Genomic DNA, 26,950 nt, shown 5'->3' with positions numbered 1-26,950 from the left:
TGACATCCCATGGCACCTTATCCACCCACCCCCATCATTAATATACTCTCCCCTATACAATATACACAGCTTCAAGGGCAGGCAGACATCCAGCCCGCCTGCGTGGGGATGCTGCGGGGTGCTAAGACCCCAGGCAGGCGGGGAGAAGAAGGGTCTCAGAACCACCAGGGCTCAACGAGGTCACAGAAAGGAAGGAAGGAAGAGGGTCCAGGTCCCAGCAAGAGCACACTTCCAGCCAGCCCGGGATGGGCAGGGGGCCTCGGCAGGGGGTGGGGGAGGAACCAGGAAGAGGTCCAGAGCCCAGGGTGGAAGGCAGGCAGGGAGGTGGGGCGGCCGCCACCTCAGTACTTGGGGACCTTGCTGTAGTCTTCTGAGTGGATGTGCCGGCAGAGGCAGATGGACAGGAGCATCCCCAGGAGCTGTGGAGGGAGAGACGGAGTCAGGGAGGCTGGACTGGCCAGGCCCCCAGGTCCCCCCCCCACTGGCCAGGTCACCACCCAGGTTCCCTCGACTGTGCCCTGGAGCCACCCTGAGATGCAGGGAGCAGAGAATGGCAGCTCATCCAAGGTCACAGAGCCAGACAGCCTGGGGCCAGAGGGCCTCTGGGAGCTGATGGGCCACACGTCCCCCTCGGGCCTCACCCCACCCCCAGATCACACATGGGGGAGGGCGCAGGGAGGGGACCCAGACCTCGATGACGGCGACACCCCCGCACACGCCGAGGATGATGCCCAGGTTCTCCTGCAGCCAGTCCTCCACCTTCTCCATGCAGCCCTGCAGGGACACAGCCACGTCACGCCACGCAGAACCCCCAGAGGGCCGCCATGCCGGCTCTGTGGTCCTGAGCGGCTGAAGACCTTCATGAGCAGGTGATGTCGTAAGTGACACAGAAACAGGCGAATCAGAGGAGGGGACTAACTCAAGGAGGCGGGGCTTAGTGGCAGCAGGCCAGCCCTGGGGGCCCACAACACACACACACACACACACACACACACACACACACACACACACACAGAGGCACCTCCTTGTAGACGGGCCACTCCTGGGGGTCGTTGCTGCCCCCAGTGCTGTTGGTGGAGTTCTGGCAGAAGCCCTTCTTCAGCAGGAGCCCGTCGTCCTCTTCCCCTTTGTCCTCGCAGGAGCAGGGGTAGGTGGTCTGGGGGTAGCTCATGAGCTCCTCGTTGGCCGTCCAGCTGGAGAAGTTGGCCCAGCCGCAGCACTTCACCTGGCGGAGGGGGACAGGCCGCTTATCCACTGACGCCCGGCAGCCCCCCCCCAGCAGAGGCACGCATCTGCCCCCCCCCCCACTGCCAGCTGATCCACCGGGATTCCAGCCACGACTTCGTTTTGGCTTCTTTGAGCCACAAGGGATTTCAAGAGGCTGGCAGAAAAACACCATAAACCACGGATACAGGAGAAACCCAACAGCAGGCCCAGCAAAAATTAAAGCAGGGTAGAGGAGGGAAGTTCCAGGCTGGGGGGGGGGCAGACGGCACACGGTTAAAAGTGGGGTTTGAGGCCGGACACAGTGGTGCATGCCTGTAATCCCAGAATTTGGGGGGCTGAGACAAGAGGATTGCATGTTTGAGGCCAGCCTCAACTTCCTAGCAAGACCCTGTTTCAAAAAATAAAATAAAGTAAAATAAAATAGGACGGGGAGTATAGCTCAGAGATAGAATGCCCCTGAGTTCAGTTCCTAGTAATACACGCACACACACACACACAACCACAAGTGCTGGTATTGAAAAATTGCTCTGGAGCCGGGCGTGGTGGCACACGCTTGTAATCCCCGCGCTTGGGAGGCTGAGACAGGAGGATCGCGCAGGTTCAAAGCCAGCCTCAGCTACTTAGTGAGGCTCTCAGCAATGTAGTGAGACCCTGTTTCCAAATAAAATATAAAATAGGTCTGGGAGTACAGCCCGGAGGTAGAAAGCCCCTGGGTTCCACCCCCGGTACCACCAAAAAAAAAAAAAAAAAAAAAGCTCTGGTATTAATTTCCAAAATGTCCAAAGCAGCCAGGGCCCGGGCACCGCACAGAGACTCGGGCGGGGGGGTGGCAGCCGTTCCAATGCAGAGCCCCTCTCTGCTCTTCATTCATTCTATGATTAACCTATAGTAAAAGCCTGGGAGTCAATGGAAGCCTTTAGCCCTGAAAATACACAGAGGATCGTGCCTCTGTCTTGCTCCTCTCCTCCGTGACCCAGCCTGGGTAGGAAAGGTAAACACCGTGTGCGGCTTCAAAGCACCCGTAGCTGATGAGCGGTCAGTACTGCCCGGCACAACAGAGGCAAAGGCCAGGGAGACGACTGACCGCCCGGAGACAGAGGCACCGCCTGCCTAGGGAGTGAGTTACCAGCCCGCTGCCTTGGTGACTCCGATAAGGACACCAGCGCTGAATCTACGCAAAGGCTGGCGCCCCCGAGAGGGACCAGAGTCCCATTTGCGGGCTCTCCAGCGTGCGTGCCAGCACGCTGCTTTTACCTTCTCTAATTTCCTACTGATTCTGTAATAAAGATTTGTTAAAGCTGCACCAAGCTCCCTATTCGTTTTAATTTTTCTATTCAACAAACTTTAGGAGTAAGAAAAAGAGCCCTCAGCCCCAACATAACACAGAGTGGGGTTGAGAGGAGGCCGCTGGGCTGGAATCCCGGCCCTGCCACCCACGAGGTGCGCAGCTCCTCCGGTTGTGCCCAGCGCGCCCCGCCGGCCCCGGGAGGGCCAGGGAAGGCCAGTTCTACGTATGGACGCTGAGCACCGCGGGCGTCAAGATTCGCCTCTGAGCTTCCTGGCTGCCGAAGTCCAAAGGAGACATGGGCAACTTAGCTGTTTTTAAGGAGAAAACGCTCTAGTCCGGAGGGAAGAAAGCCTTTCTGGGCTCCGTGCGTTAATAGCGGCTGTGATAGGGTCCTGGGGCAGCCGGGTGAGCTCCACGGCAGGGTGGCCGACCACCTGAGGCCCGCCGCCAGCAGGGGGCGCGCCAGGCCTGCTCGGGAGGGCTGGGGCCGAAGCTCTTTCTAAGGCAGGCTTCATTTTTCCTGGCGGCCTTTTCTCCTAGGTCCCCTGAGCGCGGAGCTGTGGTTTGGCTGGGAGGCCCTGGAGGGGGCCTGCTCAGGGTCCCCGTCCCCAACAGGTACAAACTCATTAGCGCCTTCTCCCTGCGGGGCCCCCAGACAGAGCCCCGGGTCCCGCCGGGCGAGCGTCTCACCTGCACCTGCACGTAGTCCCAGGCCTCCTGCAGGCTGTCGGGGTCGCTGGCATTATAGTTCTGGATGAGGCTCATCACCACGCTGCCCATCTCGCTCTTCAGCTGCAAGGGGGAGCGGGAGAGTCACGGCGGGAGTTCCCGAAACCAGGTCCTCTGCTCACACATCCCCGACACCCCCGAGACACGCGCACTGTCCCAGCGCCCACTGCGGCCACCTTCCTCACACTTTTCCTCCGCGGCCTTCCAGTCGATGCTGGGTACAGTGGCTGCAGGGCCCGTTGCATGTGTCTCTTTATAGATCACCCTGGAGGCCTTCAGTCGCCTCCCACTACTCAAGGAAAGCACAGCGTCCTCTCCAACTTCAGGCCCTTCAGCCCCTCAGCCCTCGCCCTGCTCTCCCAGCTATTGCTTCCTGGGCTTCGGTTCCCGGGTTCCTCCTCCTCTGTGACAGGCATTCCTGCCTCAGGGCCTTTGCACACACACATCCTCTGCCTGGCTGCTCTTCCCTCAGACAGTAACCTGGCTCACTCTGCTTGCTACAGGGCTCTGCTGAACGTCGCCTCCTCAGAAAGAACTTCCCGGACAGCTCTACAAAATACCAGCCCCTCCAGCCATGCGTCCATCACCCTTCCCCGCACCCCCCTCCCATCCCAGAGGAACATTGTTCTGGGACACAATGCTGGGGTGCTTTTCTTCACAACACCATCAAGGTGTGCTCCTGGTATGCTCCCTACAGGGTCCCCGGCAGCCAGAGCAAAGCCTGGCACACAGTAGGTGAGCAGGGATAGCAAATGTCAGGGCGCCCTGACCCCACCTCACAGAGGAGATGGCAGAGAGGATCCCAGCTTGGACCAGTTTCCCCCCTCTGTGGAGCGGGGTGCAGCCTCTCAGAAAAAGGCCAGAAGCCAGGCGTGATGGCGCATGCTCATAATCCCAGTACTTGGGAGGCTGAGGCAGGAGGTTCCCAGGTTCAAGGCCAGCTCTGGCAACGTAGGGAGGTTCTCAGAAAACTAGTGAGATCTTGTTTCCAAATAAAGAAATTAAAAAAAAAAAAGTGGGCTGGAGACATGGCTTGGAAGCAGAGTGTCTCTAGGTTCCATCCCCAGCACCAAAAAAAAGAAAAGAGCCCAGAAACAGTGGGGCAGACGCCTGGGGGGTAGGCCTGGAGCCAGAGACGGCACCCACTCTCTGGCCAGCGAGCCAGTGGGTCCCAGTCCTGATGCTGGAGGCAGCGTGGGGTGGGGAGACACGAGCTGCCTGGCCCACCTCTGGGCGGTGCTGGGTCCCCGCCCGCCCCGCTGGGGAACCCAGAGGCCCTGGTGGTGGTGGAGAGAAGCCGCTGGTGTGAACTGACCCATGGAGAAATCCGCTGACTTACAAATATGGCAGAGAGCTCCTGGATGGAGGGCCCCACAAACAGCTCTCAGAAACTACTTAGCTGTGCAGAAGGAAGAATCCCAAACCAGCCTAGAGAGTGGGGACCTCGCCCAGAGGCCCTGGCACAGAGCATGGACAGGCTGGCCGTGGCCACCTGATCGGCTGCAGGACCCCAGGGTAGGACAGAGAGGCCACTTGCCCCAGGGGGAGGCCACGGTGGCCACTGCTGGGTTCCTGAGGAAGAGGAGCTGGGAGCGGAGACAGGGGACTCCAGCCGGGGCTTCTCCCGCTCCCCACAGGCAGCCCACATCCTCCGGATGCCCCGCAGCCCTGGCTCCTCACCCCTCAGCCAAACCCCAGGAAACCAGTTCCCCATCACTGCTTTTGGGTCCGCTCCCTCTCCGCAAAGCTCCTAAAAACCAAGGTACTAAAACAAAACTAAAACCTCATACAGAGTTCTACAGTTCACCAAGCTTTCCCGGCAGCCATCAGAACCCTAACAGTGGCTAACTTTTATCAGGTGCAGGTGATGGGCCAGCGGTAAGCTCTTGTGGGCACATGGTCTCAATTTAATCCCCAGGGCAAACGTGTCTCCTAGGTATTGACCCCATTCCCTCATTACAGAGATATACAAGAGCCCAGAGAGGCTAATTAACTTAGCCAAGGCTACACAGCCAGCAAGGGGGAGATAGGAGATTTGGCTTCAGGTTTCTCTGCTTCCAGAACCCAAGTTTTTAATCCAGTACGTTCTATTAGTGTTTAAACCCAGGCCACATGTTGCGTAGGTCAGAAATTTTTAACTGGGACCCAGAGAAGCCGAGCACAGAGCTGAGGCTGTAGCTGTAGATCTTGGCTTTTTCTGTCCTGGCCATCTCGGCTTTGCTTCTAGTCCCCGGAGAGCAGTGATCCCCGAGGAGCGGAAAGGAGGGGACCCCAGCTGCATCAGTGCAGAGGGCTGTGTCTCCCACATCCTCCCCAGCCACAGCCCGCAGTCTCTATTTATACCCTAATGTGGCTGCCATGGCAACTGGGCTTCCCTGTTCCCTCCTCATAGGAGTAGGTGATTTCCATGGGGTAGGGGGTCTCCATGGAAACAGGACAGCATCATCCTGTGGTTCAGAATGTGGCTGAGGCCGCAGCCAGCCACAGGGCACCATGGGGGCCAGCTCAGCTCAGAGCTGCCGCCTGGGATCCCAGTGCCCAGGGGGCCTGGGTTGGGAGGCCGGGGAGGCCGCCTGGCAACCAGGGAGCTATGGAGACAAGAAGGGGCGGACCACTGGCACCGGGCCGTACCCCTTGCAGGGGCTGATCTACTTCTATTCCAACTGCCCCATTTGGCTGGGCATGAGACCCAGACTGCCACTGGCGTCCTGACATCCTGGGCACAGGCTCAGGGCCACACACACACGGACCCTCTCTTTCTGCTGATGCGGGGGGATGAGGACCCGGGCTCCACTGGGGAGGGCAGGGCTGCTCAATGGAGAGGGAGAGTCCTGGCGGCCGTCCCGGGAGACCTGCACCCAGCGAGCCCCCAGGTCTGACCGTGCCCCTAGAGTAGCCGACCTGTGCCACCGGGAGTCACAGCCCAGTGTGACACATGCAGGGCCTTTGTTTAATCACCATCAAGGATTTCACGGGGTCCCTGGGCTGCTCCTCTCTCTGCTCTCGAATGATCTAATCTTGGCCTAACGAGATCTCCAAATGCAAGATCAAGGACCCGCATCTCCCCCGGGCATCAAACCAGCCAGGCCCTTCTAAGTGTTAGACCCTGTGTGGCTCCATCGGTCTCATGCCTAGAAGGCCAGCTCAGGTCCCCAACCTTCTGTCCCACTCCCCAGGAATGGGAACGGAGGCTCAGAGAGACAGAACAAGTATCCAAGATCACACCGCTAGCAAGCCACAGAGAGGCAACCGGAACCAGAGCTACAGGCCGTCCAGCCTCAACCAGGGCTCCCTGCTCTCAACCTGGGGGCCGCCCTAATTCTAACCCTCCCTGGACCCCAAAGGCCATGCCCTCCCCTCACCTCTTCTCAATCAGAATTGGAAGACAACTTTGAGTCCAGCACATCACCCAGCGTAAGAACCGTTCCGCCCCCATACTTTCCCCACTTTAATTAAACGCTGCCCGTCATAGAGAACTCCGTTCCTCTCCGGACGGCAGACGCAGGGCGGGGGCAATACAAGCAGCTCGCTCGGGCACAGCTTCTGCCCACTCCCATTAGCCCGCCTGCCCCTCCTGTCCCCTGGGTCCCAGCTGGGGCCGCCGGGGACAGATCAAGTCCACCGTTCCCAGGGTGAGTCCCTCACGGGAGCCCAGCTGCTCCCCTCGCCCCAGCTCCCGCTGCTCTCCAGTCTCTTGCCCCAGCCCCTGGGGCGCAAGGGCCTCCCCGCCACCACTCAGTGTGTCAGACCCCCTTACAATGGGGGCCCCAAAGGCGACCCACGCCCCCCGCTGTCTCCCCAGGGTCCCCGCGGCCAGGCCGTGCAGGACGTGCACCCCCCAGCTCCGCTCCGGTGGGAAGTGGGGGCTTCTGCTGCGCAATGCGGGCGGCTGTGGGGGGCTACTCTGTGACCACCTGAATCTTTCCAGAAAAACCTGCTTCACTGCACATAATCAGCTGCCCCAGAGCGCTGCAGGAGCCACGGTGGGCTCCGGAGGGCTGGGCGCACCCTCCCGGGACTCCCTGGGCAGCCTGGGCCCTCCTTCCGGAAAAGAAGGTCGCCTCTCCCCTCTCCTGCCCTGGCTCAGCCTCCTGCCACCTACGGAAAACAGGCCGTGGCTGGGGCGCGCCCGTGGCAGCTGTGGGCTTTATCCCTGCCAGTTGTGCCGTGCGGTGACTCTGGGCTTCTCGGGGCGGGCAGCTCCCCTGACCACGCTCTCTGGGTGCTCAGTAGCTTGGTCACTGCAGCCCCTCCGCAGCCACCCAAGCTCCTTCCTCTCCAGCTCGCAGCCCCGGGGCCCACCACTTAGGCCCTGCAGCCGGCACTCCCGGGGGCCACTCTGCGCAGGCTGCCGCGGGCACCCAGCTCTCAGCCCTGCGCCCGGCACATGAGCCCGAATTTCAGACCTTCAGAGCTGGCGATGGCCTGGGGGGTCACGCACCGCTCAGAGGGGCTGCTGACTTGTCCAAAGCCACACAGCAGTCAGTAGCAGAGCTGCCCCAGAATCCAGGGTCTCTGAATCTCAGACCAGGGCTCTGCCCACCAATGTAGGGTGGGTGGACACTAGGACCTGGGAGCTGCTGGGCAGTGCCTGCATCCAGAGCCCTTGCTAGTGCTGACACTGAGACCTCCGGAACAGCTGGCGGGGGACTTTGCCCGGCGCTGCTGACACTCCTGGAGGTGGCGGTGATGGTTTAGGTAGTGGCACTTGGGGCCGCACCCCTCTGGTCTGTCAGCCCCGGAGGTGGCCCCTGGGGCTCCAGCCCTAGCAAGCGCTCATATCTTAGAGGGGCCAGGTGTGCTGCGGTGGGCCTGGGACCCACAGCGGGCCCAGTCACCACCCTCCCCAGGACTCAGGGAGCAGCCCTTCTGCCCAGGCCCAGTGGCCCCTGGAGGAGTTGCAACTGAGATGTTTTGACTTTCCATGGCATTTGATTTCTGAACTGCAGATAAGAGACGCTGGGCCAGCACTGAAACGCTCCTTTGACAAGAAAGAAAACAGAGGCCCAGAGAGGCCAGAGCAGGGCTGCTGGCGCGGGCCATCCGACTCCAGAGTTTTCTAGCCCATAGAAGTGTCCCCGTCTGCTCCCGTCCAATTCCTGAGTGGAGGCAGGTCTGTCCTCCCCAACGGGAGCAGCAGAGCCCACAAGGCCTGGAGCAGGGGCTGCGGGAGCCTGGAGCGCTTGGCTGGGGAGTCCAGGGTCACCGCTGCCCCTCACAGAGGCCCGGGTGTAGGGGGAGGATGGGCCTCTCCTTCCAAAAGCCCTCCTCGGGCTCTGCACACCCCCAACCCCACCCCAGCTGGGCCTCCTCTGCAGGAATAAACACCACGGAGGGGATGTTTAGTCTCCACCGGGATTTACAATGTGTTGGGAAAGAAAAAATAAATGGCCTTTTCCAGCTCACGAACACAGCGTCATCAGAACCGCCCCAGCCCCAGCTGGGCCAGGAAACTTCCCTTGCCTTTCCAGGCGGGGAGGTGTGAGGAGGGCATCCGGGAAAGACAGGGAGGGGACAGTGGGCACTGTATGGGGGCCTGATTCTCCACGCAACCCTGCTCTGGGGCTGCAGACGCCCCCGAGGCTCAGCGTCTAGACCTCGGCCGTGGGGACCACACCAGGGAGGGTGGGGGACAGACTGCCCTGCAGAGGCAACTGACCTGCTTCCTACCCGGGCTGATCATAATGTACTACTTACTCACGAGGCCCCAGAGAAGACCTGACCCTATAGCTCTTGTGCTGGGAAAGGAGTATCCTTCCCCTAACCTCTGGCTTCCTATCTGATAACCAAGTAGGCATCCTTTTCTCTGCTGAATCCACCATTTCCTCTTTTTGCCTTGCCTACTAGGAAGCTCAGTGCTCAAATCAGCCTTCAGCTGCTGTAAATACCTCGGCCCCCTGGCTTCAGAAACAATAGTTTTCTTCTCAGTGTGGGCTGTTAGCTCTCGCTTTGATTTTAGGTATTCTATGTCTATGTGGAGATCCTACTCCAGTTTTCCTGGGCGGCAGTCTGGGTGTGCGTTATGAAGGGGGAGCTTCAGGTAGGAATTCCCACCATGCCATCTGGGTGCCTGGGCTCCCATTAACCTCTCTGTGCCTCGGTCCCCATCTGAATATGGGGTATTTAACAGGCAGGGTCTCAAGGGCCGCTCCGAGGGTGGGGTGTGTGGGGTGGGGCTGTTCATCAGCTCCTCCGCCTGTCAGTATAAAACTCGCCCCACAGAGCCCTTGGAAGGATGAGACCATGTACGCAAAGCTTCTAGAGGGTTCCATGTGCGACGGCGGTGGTCGGTGTGAGATCGCCGTGACGTCACACTTGGCCACGGCCGTCCCTGTGCTCCTGTCTCTGTGGTCTAAGAGCTGGATCCTCGAGAACTTTCTCAGCCTCCCGTGAAGCCAGGGATACCTTAGTAACCACGCATGGGGAACCGTGCTGGGTTTTCTTCTCTGAGAAAAAGAAAATACGAGAATATGGCCCCTTTCCCTCCCCTGGCCACAGCAGCGCAGACGCTGCGCCTGGTGCTGCGGTAGCTGTCTGCGCCTGCGAGGTGGTGGCATGCTGAGAAAAGATGTCACGATGAGGATGAGGAGCTGCACGCCGCCAGAGCCAGGGTCTTGGGGCTTCCGATCCAGAATTATAGATGAGTCGATAACGCATGTCCTTAGAGTACAGCTATAGGAAGCCGGAATCTCCAGCTGGACATGGTGGCGCAGGCCTGTCATCCCAGTGCTAGGGAGGCTGAGACAGGAAGGTCACAGCGCTGAGGACAGCCTCAGCAAGTAGTGAGACTCTCATTAACCTAGCAAGACATGTTTCAAAATAAAACAAAAAATGGGGCTGGGGGTGTAGCTCAGAGGTAGAGTGCCCCTGGGTTCCACCATAGACACACACACACACACACACACACACACACACACACACACAGCAAGCCCTGTTTTCTCTCCCTGAGGGCTCCCCGCCCTTTCTCTGACACAAGCCTGAGGTCTTTAAGAAAAGCCTTCCCGTTGCACCTCCTCTGAGCATGAGTGACACGGACTTAATACATGCCGAGCTGCCTTAATGATAACCCAAACTCCAGGCACTGTTTTGCTGAGATCACCCGGCTGCAGCCTCCCGACACCCTGACAGTTATTTTCGTTACTGTCTCTGTATGACTGATGTCAAAACAGTCCAGAATGAGAAGGCGCGGCCTTCAGGACCTGCTCAAGGGCCTCCGCCCCTCAAGGCCCCTCAAGGCCCCTCAAGGCCGCTGGGGGCAGGGGTGGAGACAGCGGGCGAGGCTGGCCTTCGGGGGCCTCCTGGGTCTGTGGCGCAGGCGGCTCCTCCTCTGTCCCCACCAGGGGCATCCCCTGGAGGGCGCTTACCTTGCCCATGTTAAAGTAGAACAGGGTCCCGGCAGTCACCTGGGCGATGAGGATCAGCAGGAGGAGGGCGAAGTACTGAGGACAGAGCAGACATGGTCACTGGGGCCCCCAGAGCACCCACCTCTCCCTGGAGATGCCCCCACTGCTGCTGGCCAGACCACAGGGAGGCCTGGCTGGAGGGGGGTCAAGAAAAGATGGAGTGGGAGATGGGGATTGAAGGTGGGAGGTGGGGCCTAAAAGTAGGCGTGGCCTGGAGAAGGAGGGCGTGGCCCAGAGAGGGAGGTGGGGTCAAAGAGGGGGCGGTGCCTATAAAGGAGGCATGGCAGGACCTGGAAAGAGAGGTGGGGTTGAAGGAGGGAGGTGTGGCTTGGAGAGGGAGGTGGGCTGGGTATAGGAGGTGTGGCCCAGAGAGGGGCGGGCCTATAGAGGGGCGGGGCCTGGAGATGGAGGTGGGGTTGAGGGGGAGGTGGGGTCTAGAGAGGGGCGGGGCCTGGAGGTGGGGTTGAAGGAGGGAGACAGGACCTATAGAGGGAGGCGGGGCTTGGAGAGGGAGGAGGGATCAAGTGGGTCTCAGAGGCTGTAGCTGGACTCACCAGTCCCAGTAGGCAGCGGACCTCGTTGACAGCGCCTATGCAGCCCAGGAAGCCCATGAGCATGGTGACCGCCCCCACGCTGATGAAGATATAGGCGCCCACTTTGAGCGAGCTGGAGGAGGCTTCTAGAAGGAAGGAGAGGGGCATCCACTCACTAGGAGGAAACCAGAGGGCCCAGCAGGGTCCAGGCCTGCTCCCCGCTGTCCCCTTTGGAGCTGCCTCCCTGAAGTGCCAGCCTGAATACCGCATCCCCGCTCCATCCCGCCTAACCTGCAGCCCTGCTGTGCTTGTCCTCCCCAGCGTGTCCCGGGGTCTAAGGGCTCTGCGTCTCACTGGTTATTTGTGATCGTCACCTGCCCCTCGCTCCCCAAGAGTGAAGCTGTGGGAGGTGAGGGCTTTGCTTTTTTCCTGCCCTGCACCCATCTGGGAGAACAGCGCGGGCACAGGGAAGCACCAGAGGAGGCCCTGCTGAATTAGTGAGCGAGGGGCCTGTGCGCCAGAAGCTTCTGCAGGGGCCAGGCTCCAGTCCAGACACATGAGCTCTGTCCCTGCCCACTGCCATGCCTGGGGCACTGCACACACAGCACCCACTCTGCCGTGGCCCTGCCTGGCAGGCACTGGCAGGGCCATGTCAAAATGGGGAAACCAAGGCTCAGGGAGGCGGCCTGGCCAGGGCCCTCCAGTGTACTGGCGCCCCCGACACGTGTGTGAATGCGGTGTGGTCATTTTATGTTTCCCAGGCTTCTGCCACGTGCCCGGCACCGGACTGAGTGCGGGTGCAGAAAGGAAGCCCACAGGCCTGAGATCTGGCAGTGGGGCGGGCACAGTAAGCCAACCCGACAGTGCAGATGTCCTGGCCCCGGAACGTGGAGGTCCACAGCGGGCCAGTGCTGCAGACACCCTGGGCCAGGGGCTGGGCTGGCATGGCCGGGGATGTGTCCCGTGGTGCAGAATGGACATTTGAGCCAAGAAGAGAATGTAGAAGATGGAAGGGAAGAACAGTCCAGCAGCAGGCACAGCAGAGCTCCGTGTGCTTGGAGAAGGTGAGGAGAGAGAGAGGAAGGAGCCGGGCAGGGAGTGCTTGGGAGGCAGAGGGCGGGCATGCTGGCCAAGCTCCTGGTATATTCAGTTTACCAACAGTGGAGGGTTACAGTGGAGGGTTAGGGGATCAGTGTTTCTGGACCCTGGCTGCCTGGGGAGTCAGGGGGGTATTTATAACCTAAGCACGGTGTCTCATTGACACCCTGGAATGGGGTTTCTTGGGTAGGATAGGAGGGAAAGCCCAAGCTCTGGGATTTAGAAAAAGCACTAGGTGTATCTAGCACCCTTTAAGGCCTGGCCCAGCCCTGGGGCAGGGTGCAGCTAGCTGGCAGAGCCAGCTGGGCCTCTGGACTTTGCCCCTGTCTGGGGAGGGGAGTTGGGTGCTGGGTGGGGCTGGGGGCCCAGGAAGCAGGAGCCTGGGTCTAATCAGGGCTGGGGAGGGTGTGGCCCCTGCTGGGGGAGCTAAGTTCGGGGAGGCAGGAAACCTGACCTCAACCCCTGAAGGGAGGCCTGGGTCATTCACCCCTGCCGGGAGGCCTTGCTCCCAGGGAGGATGACAGGCGTGACCCGGCCTCGAGCATCCAAGTCAGGTCCCACTTTATTTAAATCAAGCAGCTGTCCTGGGCCAGGGTCCAAAAGTCCCGACAAGCTGACAAGCTGCTGCAACAGCTGTTGGAGGGGAGGGGAGCCAGGCTGTACTTGCTCAGACAAGTGGCACTTGGTGCCCTCTGGGGGCCCCGAGAGGGCGGTGTAGCCAGCCCTGAGCACTTCCTGGAGGGGTCAAGTGGGCAGCCGAGGGCATGCCGCACATCCCTGTGCCTCAGGGGTCAGGGTCCTGCTCCTAATGAGTGAGAAAAGGGCTTCCAGGCCATGGCTCACCCTGCCTGCCCCGGGTGGTATTTAGGACCAAAGTTTTCAGGGTTCCATCCTGCACCCCCTAGCCAGGAGCTATGTGAACTCTGGGCAGTGGCTTAACTTCTCAGAGCCTTTGTCTCCTCACTTGTAAGGCACAGAAAGAATAGTATCTGCCTCACGGGGCTGTCCTGGGGTGGAGACGGTTCCTGTCGGCCCAAGCTCCCTCCCCGCGTGATGAGACTTGCCCAGAACACCCAGCAAAGGCCTGGCTCTTAGTGGGAACTTAGCCAGCACCTGCCAGGCTACTTCCCCAGGCTTTCCCTGCATCTCCCTGAAATGGGAAGGGGAGGGCTGTCATCCACATTTTGCTGAGCTGGCAAATGCATGAACAGAGAACCTAAGAGGAGTCTCAGAGGCCGGAGCCCCAGGCAGGGGCGGACAAGGGAATGCCACCTCCCTCTTGCCCTGTTCTTCAGACAACAGCAGTTCTGTTTGGAGAGCAGGAGAAAATTCCTCCTGGAAGCCCGTTGAGGAGGGACCCATGGCACCCCAGCCAGAGCAGGAGCTGGTAAAGCAACTGCCCGAGCTAAGGCGCTCCTGGCGAAGCTTAGCCTGTGTGGCCCCACCTGGAGAGTGGCCGGGGCAGGGGCGGCAGGGCTGCTTACGTAGGACAGAGATGAAACTGCTCCTGTCGGCCAGGATCCAAACCCCGAAGCCCAGGATCACCGCGCCCAGGATCTGGAAGGAGAAGGGGCCGGTTAATAGGAAGCCACTGTGACCCAGGCTGGGGAAGGGGTGCAGGGGGTCGCAGAGGGACTTATCGCCATCCTCCCTGGCCCAGGAATGGCAAGCTGGCTGCAGGTCCAAACCCCAGCAAGCCCTGCCATGCGGGAGGGGGAGTGGCGTCTGCCTCTCTGAATCTCCGCCATGGGCATCCTCCCACCCCATCTTCCTGCCCCTTCCTCTGCCCCTCCTTCCCCTCCTGCCCAGCGCAGGGCCCGGAGCTGCCTGAGCAAGTCAGGCTGTGGGGAGACCCTCTGTGGACTAGACTTCAAAGTCTAACTGGGCCTTCAGAGCCCCGCCGCAGCAGAGAAGGGAGCCCCCACCCGGTCCCACTGCGGTCTGACCCTTCCTCATCATGGCCCCCACTGCCTGACTCCTGCTGCATTTGCTTCTCTGGCCAGACACAGCTCTGAGGCACGGTTAGCCACAGCTCTCATGCCCAGCGGCCAGGGGTTGAACGAGCTCCTAAATCCAACCGTGGGCAGACAGGGTTAGAAAAGGCAGCAAAGAGGGGTGCCTGAAGCATGAGGGGTGACAAAAGAGGGCCCTGGACTCTGCCCAGCGACCTCCTCATTCCAAGCTCAGCTCTCCAGGTGGAGTCCCAGCCCACATCTATCGCTCCAAAAGCCGGCAAAGGTCGGGGAGACACTTGTAGCCCAGGCAAAGGCACAGGCTTCTTTTGAGTGTAGGGTGGCTGCTACCTGGGGCCTCCACTGGGCTCACCAGACAAGATAACCCACCTGGAGGGTCCCACCTCAGCCAGCCAACATCCCATAATCGCAGATTAGGTCCAAGAGAGCTGTGGCCCCAAGGTCTGCACCTGCGTCAGGCTACTATTATTAAGGCCAGAGCTAGAGCTGAGCAAGGCAGGAGGTGCAAAATGCAAGGGGTAACCAATACCTTCTCTTATCAACATAAGTGATACTTTGCAACAATACTTTTTTTTTTTTTGCAGTACTGAGAATTGAAACCAGGGGCATTATTCTACGTCCAAGCTATACATACCCCAGCCCTATTTTTGTATTTTTTATTTTGAAACAGGGTCTCACTAAGTTGCAGAGTACCTCACTAAGTAGCTGAGGCTGGCTGTGTAAGTGTGAAGCTCCTGTGTCCGCCTCCTAAGTACTGAAATTACAAGTGTGCACCGCTGTGCCTGGCACAACAGTACTTTTTAAAAAATCAAATGAGAGCCAGGTGTGGTGGCACACGCTTGTAATCCCAGCGCTTGGGAGGCTGAGACAGGAGGGTCGCACAGGTTTGAAGTCAGACTCAGCTGCTTGATGAGGCTCTCAGCAACATGAGACCCTGTTTCCAAATAAATTATAAAATAGGGTTGGGGTGTAGCCTAGAGGTAGAAAGCCCCTGGGGAAATGCATGATGTACTATCAAACTTTTATTTTATTTTATTTTATTGGGGGACTACTGAGGATTAAAACCAGGAGCATTCTACCTGCAAGCTATCCCCTAGCCCTTTTTGTTTTTATTTTGAAACAGGATCTTGCTAACTTGCTGAGAGTCTAAGTTGCTGAGGCTGTCCTCAAACCTGTGATTCTCCTGTCTCAGCCTTCCAAGTATGGGAATTACTGACATGCATGCCCAGAAAACTACCAAACTTTGGAATAAAACTTGACTCGGTTGGTATCTCAGATTCTTCCTTCTGCCTCAGGCTGCAGGCTGGCTGGGTGCAGAGCCCCAAAGCCCTTGCCTGGCCTGGCCACCCAGTGGGCAGCCACGGCTGATGACCACCACAGCGATGGCACCTGAACACCGCACTGGTTCCCACTGTCTCCCTGAGTCCGCTCTGAGGAACCCTTCACCCTCTGCCCCCCATTACTGTCAGCTTGCACACAGGGAAACTGAGGCCCAGGGCTCATCCATCAGGGACTGGGAGCCAGAAGGAGGCTGGGGCTGGGGGATATTTGGGACCCATTCTGGGCCTTTGCCCAGTGCTCCAGTCCTGAGACGAAGGTGTCTGAGACGCGGTGGGCTTGCCATAGTCTACACAGCTTGAAGGCTTGTGCGGGGGCTCTCCAGGACCTGGGAACCTGGTTCTCAGAGACTTCTGAACACCTGACACCCTACCACATAACCCAGCGGGACCCTGGCCTGTCCTTAGAGCCAGGTGGGCAGAGCCCTGCTCGCCTTCTGCACTCATGGGGGGGCAGGATGGAGACCCCCAGAGAGTGGAGGACAGAGCAGAACGCCCCTCCTGGGTAAACATAAACCCAAGTACACGAAACCCCAGACTGCCCAGCTAACCCCCCAGCCCACCAAGAGGAACCCGGGAAGGGAAGACCCCAGACGGCCACACAGGCGATGACCACCGCATGAGCAGCAGGTGTGGCTGGCCAGCCGCCAGGCCATGAGACAGCAGGGAGAGGGCCAGGCTGGGCGGCCTGCCAGGACAGCAGGGCAGCCTGGCACCCATGTCTCTGTGAACCAAGACTGCGTCTGTGGGGCACGCCCCATACTAACCAAGCCAAGCTCTTCCTGGTCTCCAGATGGGGCCCAGCTGGGAGCCAGGACACTCAGGAGGGCCACCCAGGCTCCTCTGGAACTCTTTGGACATGGGAAGGTGGCCAAGTGGCCAGGGCAACTCCCTGGGACAGTGGGGTCACAAGGGCGTGCAGGCAATGACGGATGTGCCCAGTCTCCCAGCTCTCCTCAATGTGCACAGAACCAAGCCCAGCCTCCTTCCGAGGGGGATGACCTCCCCACACTGCGCCTGGGCTCCTGCTGCTGGGACCGCTCCCCAGCCACAGTCACTACAGGAAGCCTTTGCCCACCTCCCCAAGGCCAAGGGCCTTGAGATGCGCCTTGCTTGGGCTTCACATTCCTACAACCCAACACCAGGGCAATTCTGTGATGTTCAGAGTCCTCCAGAGCACAAGTCCCCGGAGCCCAGAAACCAGGGCTCCTCTGCTCATGGGCATCGTAATACCCAGAGGGTTAAACACAGAAACCCCTCCGCATACCCATAAGGCATCAACATCTGCAGATGCTCCAGTCCCTTATGCAAAATGGTGTATTTGCATATAACCTGCACACACCCTCCTGAGGATTTTATCACTTCAGTGTCACAACCCAGGATACAACGCAAATGCTGTGTAAATAGTTGTTACACTGGACTGAGCTTTCCTGTTGTTGATGTTGTGTTTTGTTGGTGGTACTGGGGATTAAAGCCAGAGGATTTTCTACCTCTGAGCTACACCCCCAACCCTTTTAATTTAATTTAATTTTATATTTATTTATTTATTTATTGGTACTGGGGATGGAACCCAGAGACCTTCTAACTACGAGCTATACCTCCAGCCCTATTTTTTTTATTCTTTATTTTGAAATGGGGTCGTACTAAGTTGTGGAGGGCCTCACTAAGTAGCTGAGGCTGGCCGTGAACCTGTGATCCTCCTGTGTGGGTACTGGAAAATGACTTTGGTATTAATGTGTTGTTAATTAGTTTCAAAATGTAAAAAGTAGTCAGGGTTGCTGTCAGGGCGCTCCGGCAGCTGTTATAATACAGAGCTCCCTCACCAAAGGTGATCTAGCAACCACACAGAAGAGTTGGACCTAGGGCCTTCATATTTTAAAGACATGTTTACTTAATCAATAACTTCTAGTGTATAGGTTAAAATTCCCTAAGAATGCGGGAGGAGGGTCCAGGCCTCTGTCAAGGGGGGCAGATACCATGTGACCCCGACTTTATTAATCATTCAGGTCCTAACAAAGACCAGGGCCTACACCTGCATCCAGGCAGGAAGCTGGCTTTTGGTCAAGAAATCCCCATCATCATAATCCCCATCATCATGAAAAATGGGCCTGAGTTAATGGGCGGGCTCACACCTAGGTCAGAAGATTATTGGCTGAGCAGGATGAAGGACAATGGATCTTTATAAAAATTGTCTGTATCCAGAAGCTTCAGTAACTTATTTCTAAGTTTCTCCACTGCATCCCTCTCATGTGGTGCTTTCCTTCTATCCCTTCTTTCTGCCTTTGTGATAATAAAATTGCTTAAACTTACAGCAGAAGAGTTCTGGCTATTCTTTTCTAAAATAGCTAAGAACAAGAACCCGTGGTTACATCTCACACTGGCACAGTTTGGCTGTGCCATCGTAACACTCCCGCCTCAGTCTCCCAAGTACTGGGATTACAAGCTGCGCCACCACGCCCAGCTTTATTTTTTATTGAGAAACAGGGCCTCATTAAGTTGCTGAGGCTGGACTCGAACCTGCAAACCTCCAGTCTCAGCCGCCCAAGTACTGGATTGTAGGTGTGCGTGCCGCCATGTCTGGCTATACTGTATTGTTTAAAATATAACAACTTTCAGAAGTCTGTACATGTTTAGTGCAGATACAATTTTTTTTTAACATTTTCAATCTGCAGCTGGTTGAATGCAGAACCCATGGATAAGGAGAGCCCACTGTAAGGCTACTGTCTCCTATGGTCCTTTCTTTCCCTCCCCCATCCTAATGAGTCGTCCAGGACCTAGCACACAGGCTGTGAACCTGACCCCACCAGCCCCCTGGAGGAGCCGGAGGAGTCCAGGCTCTGCATGAACCAAGACCAGAGGCTAGGGCTCCAGCCAGAGAGCTGCTCAGTCTGGTTCTACAGGGCAGCCTGGGATCAGGCCAGGAGGGGACACCCAGCCCCACACCATCTACCCTCTCCCTTTTTCTACTGGGTCTTGGCCCTTCTCTATCCCCACACCCAAACTGAATAGAGGAGAGAAAATATCTGTGCTCCTGCACCTTTAGCCTTGCTGTGGGCCTAGGCCAGGGCTCATACTCCTCTCTCTAGTCCCTAAGCCCCCCTGGGATGGCACCACAGTGCTCCACCCCACCCTGGCCCGGGCCCTTCAGCTGGGCCTCGCCTGGAAGCCAGAAGCCTGCCAGCAGAAGCTCTGCCTGCGGCAGCTGCTTCCCAGAAGCCTGGGCTGGCCAGGGCTGCCACAGCACAGGCCACACACCCAGTGGGGCCTCAGAGCAGGGTGCTGGGGCCAGAGGCAGGTGGACAAACTGCAGGGCAGACAGCACCAGGACTGCCTGTGGGTGTACACACAAACACACACGTGCCACAGACACACTGGTGAGTACCTGAGTGTTGAGTTAAAGTCACAAAGGGGGAGTTAGAATGAGTCTTTTCTTTATTTTGACTTTCTATACTTTCACGAAACTTGTGGTATAAAATCTTTACTTGTAAAACACAAGTAATTCACATCTCCTACTTAAAAAAAAAAAAAAAACCCTTGACTCCAGAGAAACAAAAAGAATAAAATCTCAATTCCCATGAACACTAACTTTTTTTTTTTTTTTGGTGGTGGTACTGGGGTTCCTGGAAACCCTTCTACCTCTGGGTGACACTCCCAGACCTATTTTATACTTTTTTTTTGAAACAGGGTCTCTTAAGCCAGTGAGGCTGTCTTCAAACCTGCGCGATCCTCCTGTCTCAGCCTCCCAAGCGCGGGGATTACAAGCATGCGCCACCACGCCCAGCTCAAAAACATGAATATTTTTGAGAGGAGCGAAAAACACCTTCAAATGTTAGTGTTCGCCGGGCGTGGTGGCGCACGCTTGTAATCCCCGCGCTTGGGAGGCTGAGACAGGAGGATTGCACAGGTTCGAAGCCAGCCTCAGCAACTTAGTGAGACCCTGTTTCCAAATAAAATTAAAAATAGGTCTGGGAGTGTCGCCTGGAGGTAGAAAGCCTCTGAGTTCCACCCCCAGTACCACCAAAAAAAAAAAAAAAAAAAAGAAGAAACAAAAAATAGGGCTGGGGGTATAGTTCAGAGGTAGAATGCCCCTGGGTTCCATCCCTAGTATTGAAAAAAAAAAAAGCAAAGAAAGAAAAGAAAAAAGTGGATCCAAAAAAAAAAAAACCCAGCTTATTGTATAATCTGAATTTTTTTTAAGCTCAAGGCAAACCAAAAATATGGAGAAGAAACAGCCCCAAATCTGCTCTGGGGCCACACAGGTGGCCCCAGGCCTCTTTCTTACATCCCCACCACGCACATGTGTGGAAACGCGCGCGCATACACACACACACACACACACACACACACACACACACACACACACACACACACACGGCACGCACACCATCATCCTAGAAACTCCAAGGCAGGAGTCAGACAGTGCCAGCCCAGAGAGGCCCCAGATGCTCTGGGAGCTCACAGCTGGCAGAGCCGGGGCCAGGGTGCCTGGAAGGCTGTGGGTGGGGGTGAGACGGCGAGCATGCGCACTGTGGCCCAGAGCCGGGGTCCCGTACTTGGCCTCTCAGGGTGGGGTGTCATGGCGATATGAGGGACTGGAAGTGTCACTTTCCACGTGGCAGGGGCCTGGGGCACCAGGGCAGACTAGAGAGATGGCAAGGGGCTCTTCGGGCAGCCCCTGGGAGAGGAGCCCAGCGCTTCGCCAGAGCCAGCGGGGGATGCTGGGAAGCTCCATTCTGCCCAGCCCCATTCCTTTGGGACAGTCTTACTCTAGCCCCAGCAACACCACGCCACGCAATACCGGATAGCTCTGGAGGGTCTCAGGAGGACTGGGCGGCTGGCAGGGCCCGTACTTACAAAGAAAAGCAAGTTGAAGAGGAAGAGGAAGTACTTGGTGACTTTGATGCAGGCGGTCCCCATCCTGTAGGTCCTGGGGAGAAGAGACAGGCAGGGAGGTCAGGGAGGGGCGCGGCTGGGGGCCCGGAGGCCAGAGCAGCTCATGCTGTGATCCCAAGCCCGGAATCCTCTCAATTCATCCTTGGGGAAGCTACCAACACTGTCCCTGTTTTGTGTATTGCTGAGACCCAGAGAGGTTAAATGACCGGCCCAAAGCCACACAGCTAGGAAGTATGGGCCTCAGAGCATCTCAGCCTCTTGGGCTGTCTCCAATGGAGTTGGGGCTAGAAGGAAATTCCCATGCAAAGGCCCCTCACCTCCACAGTCCTGGGCTCTGGGACTTCCACAGATGGACTCCGACCAAAGTCATTAGGCCAGGAAGTTAATCAATCGACTGACAGATACCTCAGGTGAGACCTGTGGCCGTCCCCTCCCTGCATGCGCCCTCTGGGACTGAGGGTTGGGCTTAGCGGATGCCAGACCAGAGGAGTCCTGGCCTCTCAGAAAAGGAGTCCTGGCTTCTCAGCAACCCTCCTCCAATTACAAAGGGAATGCACTCATTGCAAAACACCCAATGAATCCAGAAAACACAAATTAAAAAATTGTCACCTCTCCCAGACACACAAAAAAACTGTCATTTTAAGTAGCCATACTTTGTATATTTTTATGTGTGTGTAATAATTGTGTGTGTGTGTGTGTGTGTGTGTGTGTGTGTGTGTGTATCAGTGTCATTAGGGATTGAACCCAGGGGGGATGCAACCCAGGGGTATTCGACCTCCGAGCTACACCCCCTGCCTTATCTTTATTCTTTATTTTTTGAAACAGGGTCTCACTAAGTTATGGAGGGCCTCACTAAGTAGCTGAGGCGGTCCATAAACAGTGATCCTCCAGTATCAGCCTCCCAAATGCTGGGATTACAGGCCTGTGCCACCACGCCCGGCTTTTTTTTTTTTTTTTAACATTTCACTAGATTGATGAGAGTCTCGCTATTTGCTGAGACTGTTTGAACCTGCGATCCTCCTGTCTCAGCCTCCCAAGTACTGGGATTACAGGTGTGTGCCACCACGCCTGGCTGTGTAATATTTTTAAAGAAAAATTGGGCTTATCCTGTAGAAAGCATTTTGGAGCCTGATATTATCATTAAATAGTATATTATCTCTGTAGGTGGCAAAAATATTTTTGTACAACATAATTGTACACATTGTTCAGGAGTTCACCCTATTGGTCAATACTTACTAATATTTTTGGAGGGGTCACACACTCCCCTAGAAAATTCATGTGTGTAGAGGTAGCATTTTGCAAATGATTTCTGGGGGCTCATGGAGCCCATAAAATCTAGTCAGGACCCCAGTGATGCCAGGTTAAAACTTCAGATGAAGTAATACAGATGGGCCCCACGCACCCAGCCAGCGCCGTGGGATGGGACACACGGGGTGCTCCCAAGTTCCCAGTTGCCCTGGATGATGCAAGGGGAGGCCCTGAAATGACAAAACCACGCAGAACTCCTGTGCACCCTGACTCTGAAAGACCCCAGGGGAGGGAGACTGGAGTGGGGCTGAGGCCGGCAGTCCTCGCCTCTCCCTGTGGCCGGCAAGTCCTATGGGCGAAGGGAGCCAGTGCCAGGCAGCTGGGGCAGGACAGCTGGCCTGGGACAGCTGCAGGGGGCAGGCCGGGCTGGGCGTGGGTGAAGGCACATGCACCAGCCATGCACCCCCCCCCAGCCTGTGGAGGGAGCAGGCCGCAGAGCGGAGGCCCGTTCATGCCCCTTCCTCTGAATTTCCTGAAGATCAGGCTTCCCCCTCCTTTTCTGGATGTACTAACTTCAGTCATCTCCATTCTCCTTGCCAAGCTTCTAATACACAGCTCTCCAGGACCTGGGGGCTTGCACTGGGCCATGGGAGAGGGCTCCCAGTCTTTCAAGGGGTCCACTTGAATTTTTTTTATGTGTGTGTGTGGTACTGGGGATGGAACCCAGGGGCACTCTATCTCTGAGCTACACCCCCAGCTCTACTTTTTATTCTTTATTTTGAAACAGGGTCTCACTACGTTGCAGAGGGCCTCACTAAGTAGCTGAGGCTGGCCGCACACCACGATCCTCCAGTCTCAGCCTCCCAAGTGCCAGCGTGCACCCCCACACCTGGCTTCCACTCCGGTTTTGTTGGAGTTTTCTTTAGCTGCCCTCTTTGAAAAGGCCGATTGGGGTACAGCACAATGAAAGCTGCCCAAGGAAAGAAAAGGCTGCTTGAGTGGTAGTGAGCTCCCCGTCACGGCGACATGGAAGCAGATTCTGAATAAATACTGACTGACAAGGGACTCAAGTGCTGCGTAGGGACATTCCAGGGAATCGCTATTCTAGCGGGTCTGCAAACCGCAGAGCCAGCAGTGTCTCAGGAACTGGGGAAGTCTGTCCTGGGTAGCTCCCCGTGGTCTCCTCTGGGGAGAAAACAGGACTCCCATGTGAGGGAAGCCAGAGCTCTGGGATGCTCCAGCTCTGGCCTGGCCTGCCAGGAGCACTACAAGGAGACCTATTGTATTCCCTGCTGGCCACCCGCACAGCTGGGCAGGTGCTGAAAACCTCGCCAGAACTAGACAGCAAGAGAAGGAAGAGGGCAGCGAGCCCGCCTTCCCCGCAGGGACCTGCTTTGTTTCAGCCTGGTTGGTCTCTTCCCAGGACATGGGGACGGGGGGGGGGGGGGGGCACATTCCAGGCCTGAGCAGCCCAGCGAGGCTTTTCTTCACCGCAAGAACTTCATCTAACTGATGTGCGTAGCTGAACCTCTGGCACACTTGTGAAATGGCAGCAGAGTGGAAACAGCCCTTGGGCCGCCCGCTTCAGGCCCCCAGGGCAGATTCAGGGACCAGAGATTTCCATGCATCTGGCTCTCCTGTCCTCCAGCCAGTGAGATGGTACTCCTATCCCGGGGGACCCAAGGCTCAGACACGCTAAGTAGCTTGCCCACGCCACACTGCTCGTAAGTGGTGTTGGGTCCAGAGTTCAAGCTCTTCCTGTTGTGAACTGCTCCCTCTGGGAGGAGCCAAGACTATGCAGAGATCTCCTTGGTCCGGCTAGCAAGGGTCAAGGTGGCTGCTTGAAAGAGTTCTGTCTGGGCTGGCAAGGAGAAGGTAAGAAAGCTGGAAGCCGCGGGGCCTCAGCCTCAGCCTTGGCAGCACAGGGGCTGGCATTTCCACCCTGGGAAACCTAAGCTGGTGTGATGGTTTGGAATTAGAATGTTCCCCTAGACCTCAGAGAGACAAGGAGGTGGGCTTTGTTGCCGAGGAGGAGTCGTCCCTGGGCGTGTGGCCCTGAGTATATATGTGGTCCCTCCTGCCCTTGTTCTCTCTTGCCTCAGGCCCCTCTGATGTGAGAAATGAGCCCCTGTGCGTGTTCTCTCTGTTTTCCACACCACGCCCTGAGCTCTGCAGACCTCACCTGGCCTAACATAGACTGAACCCCTGAAATCTCCAGAACTGTGAGCAAATAAATCTCCCTTCCTCTAAGCTGTTATTGTAAGGTATTTGGGGGTCACAGCAGTGAGGATGCTAACTGAAACAGCTGGTCTCCTGGGACTCACATGAATCCTGTGGGGCACTGGGTTAGGCCCTTTAGCAATCTGTGGGCAAATGGGGGCATGAGGCAGAACGTGCCTGTCCACATCACCAGTAGGTGGACCAGCAAGGACAGGGGTCCTCATCCCCTCCACGCACTCCACCCCAGGCCAGGGGAAGTGGGTTTCCATGTCAAGACGAGAGCAGGAGCCAGGCAGATAGCTCAGCCAATCAGGACCGGCCTGGAGGCTACCTAGGATTTACCCAAGTAGGAAAAGTGCTGGGAACCAGAGTGGGGTGGACGACTTCAGGGTTGTAGTAGGCTGAGGTCCAGAGCACAACGCCTTTCTGCTCTGTGGGTACAGATGTCTCTGCCTCACTGTAACATGAAACAGGAGATGAAGAACTTTGTCCACCGAAGCTGAGAGGTCCCACCAAGGGCAGGGGTCGGTTTAGCTGGGGTTGGGGACACATCCATGGTTCCCCACCAAGGGATGTGGCACCAACTTCAGAGACCCCCAACCACCACTAAGCCTGGAGGAAACCCTGAAGTTGGATTCTGAGGGGCTGGGGTTGGATCCCACCCCTGGCTCCCAACATGGAGGGGTGAATCTCTCAGTCTCCCATCCGCGAGAGAGAAATAAGGGCTGGCAGAGGGCAGGAGGGGTGAATGGCAGTCTGTAGGCAGAGGAACAGATTTTATATTTATGAATGATTAAAAAAAAAACAAGCTAGCACAGGACTGCATGCCTGTAATCAAGCTACTCTGGACACTAATGCAAAAGGATTACAAGTTTGAGGCCAACCCTGACAACTTAGCAAGACCTTATCTCAAAATGAAAAAGGCTGGGGATGCGATTTAGTTGCTAAAGCAACCCTGGGTTCAATCCCCCAGTACAAAAAAAAAAAAAAAAAAAAAGATGGGGGAGATATTTTGTAATGCATGAAAATACAAAAATGACATAAATTCACATTTTTATATTCATAAGTAGCGTTGTTTTGACACAGGGCCACAGCCACCAGCCAAAGACATCTACTATCTGGCCCTTTCCAGGAACAGCATGTAGATCCCCGGGGCGGGGACCCAGTGGTGCCCACACAAGTGTCCCCCTGAGGTAGCAGGGTCAGGACAGCCCTCGGCACGGGATCCTGGGGAGAGATGAACAGCAGGCCTGGTGACAGGAACTGACTGCTACTTAGAGAGAAAAGATGCAGGATCCTTGGACAAGGGTTTGAATCCCAGTCTGGCCACAGGGAAGGGCCTTCTGGGCCCCACTCTCCTGCCCGTGGAAGGGGACCGAAGTCAGTGCCTGGCACCACCAGGGCCCTGTGAGCTGAGCCAGGCTCAGCATCAGCTGGCTCGGGGTTGCGGAAGTGAGGGGTGGACATCTCATCTGCAGATGGACTGGAACACAGCGTCTCAGTTGTACTCTCTCCTGTGCGCTCTCTGGAAACTTTGGGGGGGGGGGAATCCACGCGTTCCTGCTAGGGTGTGTTAAAAACACTAGCACAAAGGAATGCAAGTGTCTTATGGGAATGTTCAGTCACAGAGAGCCCTGTCGGCTCTTTTTTTTTTTTTTTTTTTTTTACAGGTAAGTTGACCATTTCCAGGTTACTACAGTTTAAGTTGACCAAGTGTTATCATCTTGCGCCAAATCGCTTAGTACAATGACGGTCTTAATATTTCACTATTTTCTACTCCTTAATACATCAAACATCACCTCCTCCAGGAAGCCCCTTCTCCAGCTAGCATTTGTCACCACTGCAACTACCACCTCCTGGCTCCAGGGCACGCGCTGGCTAGCCCCGGATCCTGGACCACCCCCAGAACGGAGCGCGGCTCCAGGCTGCCCGGGCTGAAAGCGGGCCTGACATCCCCTGGCTGTGTGACCTCAGACAAGTGACTTCACCTCCTTGAGTCTCACTTCACTCATCTGTGAAATGGGGAAGTTAAGCCTATTTTGCAGATTTTTCCAGACACTAAAGACATAACATGGGTAAAATGTCTGGCATGTGATGGGTTGTCCATAAACGCAGCTACTGTAACTCAGCCCTCCCCACAGCAATTTACTGTGATGTCTTGAGGGGGAGACTATGTGCTCTTTATGACAAAGTAGGTGCCCAGCAAACATTGTCAAATGAAAGACTAGATACTGGTCAGGTGGGGGAATAGAGGAATGGATGGGGAGATGGATGGATGAGTGGTGGGATGGATGGATAGATAGATAGATACATAGATAGATACATAGATAGAAGGGTGAGTTGTAGAATGGATGGATAGATAGATGGGTGAATGTCAGGATGGATGAATGGATGGACGGGTGGGCAGATAGATGGAGAGATGGATTGTGATGGTGGGATGGAAGGGTACATGGATGAGTGGATGGATGGGTGGATGGATGGATGGATGAGTGGATGGGTAAATGGATGAGTGGATGGTTGGACGGGTAAGTGGATGGGTAAATGGATGAGTAGATGATGGATGGATGGATGAGTGGATGTATGGATGAGTGGATGGATGGATGGGTGGATGGGTGGATGGATGAGTGGATGGGTAAGTGGATGAGTGGATGGGTAAGTGGATGGGTAAATGGATGAGTAGATGATGGATGGATGGATGAGAGGATGGGTGGATGGATGGATGGATGGATGGATGAGAAGATGGATGGATGAGAGGATGGATGGATTAATGGATGAGAGGATGGATGGATGGATGGATGGGTGGGTGGATAGATGGGTGGATGGATGGATGAGAGGATGAGTGGATGGGTGGATGGATGGATGGATAGATGGATGGATGGATGGATGAGAGGATGGGTGGATGGATGGATGGATGGATGAGTGGATGGATAGATGGATGGATGGATGGATGAGTGGATGGATGAGTGGATGGTGGATGGATGAGTGGATGGGTAAATGGATG

At 56.5% G+C, this 26,950-nt stretch overlaps 1 protein-coding gene across 2 annotated transcripts; it reads right to left on the bottom strand.

Annotated features, from left to right (window-relative positions):
* Positions 1 to 341: 341 nt before the first annotated feature.
* CD82 (CD82 molecule) lies at positions 342 to 20,505 on the bottom strand (the record flags this gene model as incomplete). Of its 2 annotated transcripts, XM_080712849.1 has the most annotated exons (8): positions 342 to 419; positions 691 to 774; positions 1,022 to 1,225; positions 3,206 to 3,307; positions 10,609 to 10,683; positions 11,202 to 11,326; positions 13,763 to 13,835; positions 20,443 to 20,505. In XM_080712849.1, 8 exons carry the CDS (start codon positions 20,503 to 20,505, stop codon positions 342 to 344), a joined length of 804 nt encoding a protein of 267 aa, XP_080568975.1. The 2 variants fall into 2 exon arrangements, with proteins under 2 accessions (XP_080568975.1, XP_080568976.1); XM_080712850.1 differs by lacking the exon at positions 10,609 to 10,683.
* Positions 20,506 to 26,950: the final 6,445 nt, after the last annotated feature.

The sequence above is a fragment of the Muscardinus avellanarius genome (assembly GCF_963383645.1).
Source record: "Muscardinus avellanarius genome assembly, chromosome: 1".
Lineage (NCBI taxonomy): Eukaryota > Metazoa > Chordata > Mammalia > Rodentia > Gliridae > Muscardinus > Muscardinus avellanarius.
This window is presented reverse-complemented; position numbering and strand designations above follow the sequence as displayed.